This window comes from Plasmodium fragile (genome assembly GCF_000956335.1).
Source record: "Plasmodium fragile strain nilgiri unplaced genomic scaffold supercont1.88, whole genome shotgun sequence".
Classification (NCBI taxonomy): Eukaryota; Apicomplexa; class Aconoidasida; order Haemosporida; family Plasmodiidae; genus Plasmodium; species Plasmodium fragile.
In genome coordinates, this window is record NW_012192668.1 from 1 (window position 1) to 8,220 (window position 8,220).

Genomic DNA, 8,220 nt, shown 5'->3' on the forward strand with positions numbered 1-8,220 from the left:
TGTTACACCAAATATGTTGTCAATTGTTTGAACACGAAGCGACACTCGCTCTGTGACTGCGCGCGGGGCGAAGTCATCCCTGCCGGTGTAGCTGTCACCCCGCTGTTGATGTCGGCGTTTAGGTTTGCCCGTTTGCAAAAAAGGGGGAAAAAAAAAAAAATATTGTGATGAACGTGGCGATGACGTAGCGATGACGTGGCGACCACGTGACCAGCCTGGCGGTGAAGTCGCTGATGAACGTGGCGGTCGCTGCGCTCAGGCCGGCTTCTCCTTCCCCACGTGCTTGGGCACTGTGCACACGTAGCGGTGGTAAAAGTATTTACCAAACAGGATCAAGTACGACAAGTACATAAGCACGGCGTAAGCAATATTCGTCCGGGACACGTAGTGGCCATAGTGGAAAGTAAATTTGTTCTGCATTTTTCTAAGCGATCTGAGGTCCCAGTAGGTGTTATATTTATACGTGTATGTTATGTGGAGACAGTAAAGTGTTAGGAGGATGCCCAAGACCATTTGAATAATCTGAAGCAAGGTGACTAAGATGTTCCATGATAATGGCTTCCTCCACACAGTGCTCATGGCATAATAGCTATACATAATGGTATGTACAAATGCGTTAATTAAAATAAAAACGAATCCTGCAGGGACTTCAGAATAGTATGTGTCCCAGGTGTAGAGCAAGACGGTTGAGTGATGGAACCAGTGCAGTAACGTGATTTTCTTTTTTCTTAAAATTAAAAAGAGAGTGTCCGCTAGCTCCAGGAACTTGGACACGATGAAGAGGCAGATCCACAAGCCCGGGGTGCCAAAGGCGTAGGTGTATATAGGTGGGATGATGAGCAATCCTGTGAATGTGTATTTGTATATTGTGTATAGCAGGACTGGGGTTAGCTTCACCACGACGATCAGGTTAAAGAGGGACAAGAGGACGTTCCACAAGATGACCACTCTGCGTAAATCAAACTCTTTTCTGTTTTTCATTTTGGCGGGGCCGTACCTGCACATGAGCAGGTAGAGCAACACGATCAGCGGGCACGCCAGGTACTTGCCATGAACCAGCTCGATGAATCCGAATGGCTTGAAGGTGCGCTCCCTGCGGTTGAGCGGCGGTTAAGCGGTGAGGTGGTCACGCGGTGAAGTGATGACGCGGTGAATTGCTGAACTGATGACGTGCCGCTCATCGACTTACCACTGGAAGCTGATCCAGGCGCAGGAGGGAAACACATCCTCGATCCTGAAGACGGGCTTCGTGGGGTAATTTCGCACGTTCCCCAGGATGCGAAAATATCCCGAGTCGTTCGTTTTGATCACCATGTTTGTTATCATCACGTGGGGTGTGCAGTAGGTCTACTTTTATATTGCGGCCTCTTTAGCGGAGTTGCTCGGGCTTCCTTCTTGTCCGCTCCTTCGTCGAGGGGGTAGTTTTGCCTGTCGACGTGGCGTTCACTTCGCAGTGTTCACTCCGCGTGGCCAGGTGTGAAAGGGGGGAGCACACCACAAGTTGGAAAAAAAAAAAAAAAAAAAAAAAAAAAAAGTTGATAGGAGTAGAAAACAAAGTAGAGCTTCAACAATGACGCGACGTTGATGCGATGACGCAGACGTGACGCAAAATGGACGGCAAAAAAAAAAAAAGGTCCCTGGGGTAGTAGCTGACCACGGAGTCAGTTATGTGTTATGTGTCCGGCTCTTCTGTTCCCACCGCCCGCTCCCCTTTTTACAATCAGATGGTCGAACGTCGTGGGGACGATGGTGGACAAACCGAGGGGAAGTTCCCACTCGGGGGAAAAAGGGGCGCGCAAATATACACGTATGCACGTGTGCATAGGCGCGTTTTGGCCCCGTTGGACCTCTCCATGTGTGTGGTATGCGTATCGCTACATGCACATGTCCAGCTACGGCTGAGAGGATTCCCTTTGGTCGGAAGTATCCCCCCCACACACACACACGTACTCTGCTAATCCCTTTTCAGCAAAAATAAAAGTGTACAAAGAAAAGAGGGACAGCTGTTCCAACTGACAAGGCGACCACATCACTGGGCTTCCTCCTACCAAGATGGAAGTACCCTCAAGTCAGGTAAAAAAAAAAAAAAAAGGGACATCTCCCATCGTATTGTCAATTCGTGGTGACACTACGACAAATTCATACCCCTTCTTTTATGGGTTACCTATGCTGAATAGTATAATAGGAATTAAAAACCTTTTTTTTGTCACTTCCCTTCTCTTTGTTTACCTTTGTACTAATGCATGGGGGGGAGAGGGTAGAATGCGTGGTTGGACTCCTCCATCGCCCATGGGTTAGTATAGACCCAGTTAGTCATCCCCACAACAGGTGCACAAAAAATAAAAAAAATTTTTTTTTTTTTCATTTATGGGTGTCTTGTTGCTACTCTCACGCGGTTGGTATAGTTACACGTTGGCCTTTTTATAACAGGTACAGAAAAAAAAAAAAACGGAGAAAAAGGACAGGACAAACTGTCACGTATACGTAAAAAAAATAAAGCGTTCTGGTTTGGGGGGGGAAAAGGATCAACCTAATGGGACACATATGCAATCCCTAATTTGTGACAGAGTCGACCTTTTATATATATATATATATATATATATATACATATACATGGAAAAAGCAATGGCACATCCCCGTTTTTTGTAATGACCGGAGTTCACAGTTCGTCTGTGCCTCCCCGGTTGTTATGATTCGCATCCCATTTATATGTCAACGCACTCGATGGGTTCATCGCAGGAGAGGGGAACAGCTACACTGGGGGTTGGGTTACACCTGGGGAGGGTGTCCTGCTTGGTGCACAACAGGACCTTCCCCAATATGTCGTTCAGGCCATCCACTTCTTTACACATGTCGTCGTAGTGAGTCGAAAGGACTTCCTTCAACGTGTCCTCGGAATGAGTGTCACAGAATTGAATTGTCTTGTCATTTATTTGCAGTACATTTGAAAAATGCTCTTGAATAATATCACATACTTTCTTTAGGCTGGTTTGGAGGGATGACTTTATGTGGGGTACAACTCGCTCCGTCTCCTTGAGCATTTCTTGTGCGCGCGTGATTTCTGCGGGGGACTTGTTTTGGTCCTGCGTGGTGTGGAACAGAAGAGTGGTGCGGTGATGAGGAGCATGTTCAGTCCGTTCGCTTGCATGGTAGAGGAAGGGAGGAGTCTGTCCCACCTCACTGCTCAATACATCAGTGCATCAGTACGTCAGTACGTCAGTGCATCCCCTCTTCTTTCATTTCGTGAGACGTACCTTGAGGGAGTTCACTTTGGTACGCAGCTCGCTCTCCTCCTTCTCGTAGTACGCTAATTCCTTGAAGAGCCTGCGGACGGCTCCGTGGTTTATTTTTAGCAGCCGGAAGTGCGCGGCGGTGTTTTCCATCATGTCGTTTGGGGGGGGGGGGGGGGGGGGGGGGGGGGGTGTATGGTGTGGGGTGACTGTAGGCTGTTGGAATGGCCTGTGCGAGTTTGTGCCAATATATACAATTGCGTGCGTGACTTGGTTAAGCATATGCTCAGCTGTGCGCGCACATTTCAGTGTTTATGCAGCGGACGGGCGAAAGACCTGCAGTTGGCTCTTCCAAAAATGGGATTTGTCATCTCTTGGAGGAAAAGGCAGCGTTATATACTGTTTATATGCGCAGGGCGAAAATGTATAAGTTTTTTTTTTTTTTTTTTTTTTTTGTTGCGCTGCTTTTGCTTGGCTTGTGGTGCCTTCTTTATCGCGGAAAAAATGAAGAGCGGCATAGCCTGCGCCAGTGTCACTTGCATTTCCCACATTGCTTAAAGGATTGCATGACATGTAGAGTGGACAGTTCCTCCTCGAGGTGAAGTTCAAAAGGGGAGAAAAATTCCGCTCATACAATGGCTTACAAGAATTGTGTTTTTTTTTTTTTTTTTTTTTTTTTTTAATTCCACAACATGTGTACACTATATCATGTCCCCCCCGGAGTTACAGATGGCCATTACACACAACGTTTTCCCGTCTCTGCTACTACTTCAACTTCACGGCGTTTGGAATGGAAGGTCTTTTACAAGACTGCTACGACAGTTTTTCCTCCCAATTTTTGTACCCCTTCTTTTTGTGGGGAGACACCTATACCATGTGTCAGGGAAGAAAAAGCCGCATGGAGAGGAGGCCTCCACTTAATTTCCTTCCCACTGCAAATACCTCTCCTCCTCCCCCGTCAGGTTAAGACACGATTAACCATTTGATGTGTTTTGTTTATAAACAAGTTGTGTAGGAGTTTGTGAAAAAAAAAAAAAGTGAATGCGAAAAAGGCATGCATATATTTTACACACATGCACTTAAAATTTACATGAAAACAATTTATTCGTTTTTTCAAACCCAGGGTTTGTCACGAATGGTACATAAAAATGTGATGCGAGGGGGGGGTTGGACGCATACCCATGTGCATATGCCCATGTACGTGTGTGTGCGTGGAGTTTGCTTCTCCTGCGCACACGTTATGCGAGGTCTGAAGCAAAAAAAGTGCGCTCCTCTGCGTCACTTCACGCAGGCGCCCGCTGGTACGTTCAGGTACTTGCGCATGTCCAGGGCACTCTCATTGCCACAGTAGTAGTTGACGATCTCTTCGTTAACAATGTAACCGAGCTTTTCATACATGGTGATAGCTGGCTCGTTCGTGATGCGAACAAACAGGTCCACAAAGTTAGCCATGTGTATACCTCTTGAAATTTTTTCAAATTCATTCATTAGGTCTACACCCTTGCCCGTTCTGCGACTGTCCTCCTCAATGGACAAGGCCGTCACATGTCCATGGTAGTTCTCCCCCAGTCCTTCTTCTTTACCTGCACGAGGTTTATAGGTGAGGAGATGAGAGAACATAAATGGAGTCATGCTTTTAGAGGGGCATCCCACTTTTAAAATGTTCCCTCAACAAAGTCGGGGGAGAAATGCTACGCCAACCACTTCCACCTCTCTAATCCTGTCTCCTGTACTCACCTATGATGTAACCACTTATATGATCATCCATCTCTTTCGTAACAATATTCATGTGAGGCCATTTGTAAATATACCTCAGATAAAATTTGTCATTGAAGACTTCCGTGAAGGGGTCCAAATTAATATTATTAATTTTGTACAGATCTACATAGCTAAGGTATTGGTAGCTAGCCATTTTTTTTTTTTTTTTTTTCTTGGGCGTTTGGAAAAAAGTTGGGCCGGAGCTGTGCTCTCTCGGCGGGAAAGCAGAAAAGCATGTTACACGTTGCTCAGTGGGGAGCGGCTCAGAAAAATGCGGGAGAAAAGAGTTTCAAACGCGTCGTTTAAAATAGAAGCTCAAGACCACTATGCAAGTGGGGAGGCGCAATCAGCAAGTCACAAAAAAAAAAAAAAAAAAAAAATATGAACCAGTAAAAATCTACCAAAAAAAAGCTAGTCCTTTTTTTTTTTTTTTGCACTCGTACCGTGTATACCATTTGGGGGACAATTTTTCGCAAATTTTGAAAAAAAATTCCAACCTTTGCGAACTTTGCCATTTTTGTGAATTTTTTTTTGCATACTCCCATTGCATACCTATAACACAGGGAAGGAAAAAAAAAAAAAAAAAAAAAAGAGTTGCCACAGGGGAAGATGGCAAAATTTGGGTAGGCAGCACACGAATGATTGTATGGTGGTATAACGGGAGTGAGGGAAAAAAAACTCCACTATAGCGATACACTTCTCTTTATAGGGTGGGGTATTATTTTTATTCCTTTAATCGCGAGTGCAGAATTGGTAAAGGGGGGACAACACGACCCGAGGCTTAAAGGCGCGTTCCAAGCCGGTCACGGAAAAAAAAAAACGACCTAGTGCGTAATGCATAGCAGCATACAAGCATGCCAACTCTCTCACTGCAGCTCCCATTTCAACATATACGTACATTAGCATGGTACAGTGAGGGATAAATAATGAAAAATCTCTTTTAAGCCTTCACGCCGTGGTGAGCAGCCCTCTCTGTCCCGCGGCGCGCTTTCCCCTTTTGCGCTTTTGTCGTTGACTCCACGCAAACCCAATTTCTCTTCAGTCCAGGTAGTCCACATGTGTCGCCTTGGTCGAATGGCTTTGCTGATCATAGGTGACGTAAAATTTAACCCTTTCCCCCGGCACTAAATATTTGAACTCTGTTTTTATTTGCTCCTTTTTTCCAGGGGGATCTTCATTTTCGTAGTCGTATTCTGCTTGGCGAGGTGGCATGTCAACCCTCGAGCACCAACTCAGTTTTTTTTTCTCTTCACTCGTTAATGAAAAGGTCCTGCCTGTTGCGGTGGGGAGCGGTTTAGGGTTATCACAGGGGGAAGCGATATAAGGTTAGCACGGTTAGCCGTCGCGTGGTTGCAGTGGTGTGTGTTAAATGGCGCTCGAAAGGATGGTTTTGCGTACACGTGGGCCGCTCCCCGTGTGAAGACGCTTACCCTGGCATATGTCCGTGTAGTGAACGAAGATGTCCGGTCCTCCATCATTAGGCTCTGTGAATAAAGAGGTGGGGCCAGTTGGTTGGTTTTTCCGTGTGTAGATAAAGCGTTACATGTACATATAAAGCGTCACTTGTCATGTGAGCCACAAGACGTATGTGGGGGATATGGCCACGGGCACAAGTCCCCTTGCCTACTCACTTATAAAGCCGTATCCCTTGCGGCGGTCAAACTTTATCACACTACCAGTCATTCTGGAGGCCTTTTCTTTATCAAGTAGGCCTGAAAGGAGTCGCCGCTCCATATGGTGGAAGAAGAGCCCCTTGGGGGGCTTCCTTTGAAGCATTATGTGTAGAAAGGTTTCGTCACCAGGTTGCTGCTTCGCCACGTCGAGGGGAATAATGCCTTAGAGCAGTCACACCCACTGCTCGTTAAAAAAAGTTGCTTAAAAATTTTTTTTTTCATCATTACAGATGGGAGGGGCAAACCCATTCAATGGTAAGTTTTAGGGAAGGAAAAAATATAATAATAATAAAATAAAAAAGGCGTGGTCGGACCACGTGTGTTCAAATGCAGTTCTTTCCTTTATAAGGAAAAGGGGGGGAGGGCATAATAACCTTTACACCCCTCTTTGGGGAGAAGGCATGCCCACGCGATCTACCTGTGCCGTAGGAGCGCGTTGAACAACAACAAAAAAAAAAAAATTAAAAAAAAAAATGAAATAAAATAAAAGGTGCAAACATTGGTAAGGGAGGCATGTGACTTATATCTTCTCCTTCTTACACGTTGTCGGCGACGAGGCGCCTCTCCGGGATCATGTTTCTCTTGCGCTCCCTCTGCACAACCTTCTTCTCCTTCTTCACAGCCTTCTTTATGCTGCCCTTGTTGGCCATCTGCTCATTTACCATCTTTCTAATCTTTCGCTGGCTGTAGTAAAATGGCTGTTTATTTTTATGTAATATGTTTTTTTTCTCCTCCGTGACAAGCTCTTGTTTTAATTTTCGCTCCTCCTCTTTCCTTTGAAGCATCCGCTCAGTTTCCTTATAGGTATTCAGCTTGTTCTTAAGCTCTTGCCTCTCCTCATGTGTAAGTTTCTTTCCCTTGAGCTTTTGCTCGATGATTTCCTTTTCTTCCTCTCTCTTGTCGTACAAAAATTTGTATGCCTTTTTGAAGAAGCTCGGGTTGAGCGTGCCTACAGAGCGACGTAAAGCGGTGATGAAGACGGGTGATAGTGTCCCGATGGACAGGCGAACACCCTTCTACTCTGCACTGGTGTGAATTTATCCCTTCACTTCACTTTCCTTTTTTTTTTTTTTTTTTTTTTCATTCGTTCCCTTACCTGAGAGGTTCGAAAATCGGGGGTCGCGGACGATCGGCTTGGCCGTTTTCTTTTTCTCAAAAATGTTGAATGGCTTCCTGTTACTAACAACCATGGGCCTTTGGCCCTTTTTTATTTTCTTCTCCTTTTTGGGGCTCTGCGGACTGGATTCCTCCATTGTTTTGCAGGGGGGTGGAGATGGTTCATTCCATTCGTCCCCGTTTGGACGTGTTGATAAAGAGCGATGTTTTACCACACCTTGAAGTGGTGCGTCTACTAAATCGGATTAGCCTTTCCTCCCCGTTGTTTATTTTTCTGTGCTTTGTTCTTGGTATCAGAGTTGCTTCTGCAGTGGCGTAGTTTTTTCCCCTCGTATGCACGACCGCTGCTTTTTGCGTTCGTGCGTGGGTTGCCACTGAGATGGTTTTGCTGCTTCTCTGCTTTGTTGCTTCGCTGTTATGTTGCTTTTTTTTTTTTTTTTTTT

At 45.5% G+C, this 8,220-nt stretch overlaps 5 protein-coding genes across 5 annotated transcripts; all 5 read right to left on the bottom strand.

Annotated features, from left to right (window-relative positions):
* Nucleotides 1-255: 255 nt before the first annotated feature.
* On the bottom strand, nt 256-1,326 carry AK88_05004 (uncharacterized protein; the record flags this gene model as incomplete). The annotated part of the gene is made up of 2 exons (XM_012482608.1): nt 256-1,093; nt 1,190-1,326. 2 exons carry the CDS (start codon nt 1,324-1,326, stop codon nt 256-258), a joined length of 975 nt encoding a protein of 324 aa, XP_012338031.1.
* A 1,379-nt stretch (nt 1,327-2,705) lies between these two features.
* Nucleotides 2,706-3,383, bottom strand: AK88_05005 (uncharacterized protein; the record flags this gene model as incomplete). The annotated part of the gene is made up of 2 exons (XM_012482609.1): nt 2,706-3,083; nt 3,255-3,383. The coding sequence occupies 2 exons, from the start codon at nt 3,381-3,383 to the stop codon at nt 2,706-2,708; spliced, it is 507 nt and encodes a 168-aa protein (XP_012338032.1).
* Nucleotides 3,384-4,508: 1,125 nt separating this feature from the next.
* AK88_05006 (uncharacterized protein) lies at nt 4,509-5,142 on the bottom strand (the record flags this gene model as incomplete). Its single annotated transcript, XM_012482610.1, has 2 exons — nt 4,509-4,813; nt 4,968-5,142. The coding sequence occupies 2 exons, from the start codon at nt 5,140-5,142 to the stop codon at nt 4,509-4,511; spliced, it is 480 nt and encodes a 159-aa protein (XP_012338033.1).
* Nucleotides 5,143-6,026: 884 nt separating this feature from the next.
* AK88_05007 (uncharacterized protein) lies at nt 6,027-6,764 on the bottom strand (the record flags this gene model as incomplete). The annotated part of the gene is made up of 3 exons (XM_012482611.1): nt 6,027-6,262; nt 6,419-6,472; nt 6,620-6,764. The coding sequence occupies 3 exons, from the start codon at nt 6,762-6,764 to the stop codon at nt 6,027-6,029; spliced, it is 435 nt and encodes a 144-aa protein (XP_012338034.1).
* Nucleotides 6,765-7,197: 433 nt separating this feature from the next.
* AK88_05008 (uncharacterized protein) lies at nt 7,198-7,914 on the bottom strand (the record flags this gene model as incomplete). Its single annotated transcript, XM_012482612.1, has 2 exons — nt 7,198-7,610; nt 7,758-7,914. 2 exons carry the CDS (start codon nt 7,912-7,914, stop codon nt 7,198-7,200), a joined length of 570 nt encoding a protein of 189 aa, XP_012338035.1.
* Between the last annotated feature and the right edge of the window lie 306 nt (nt 7,915-8,220).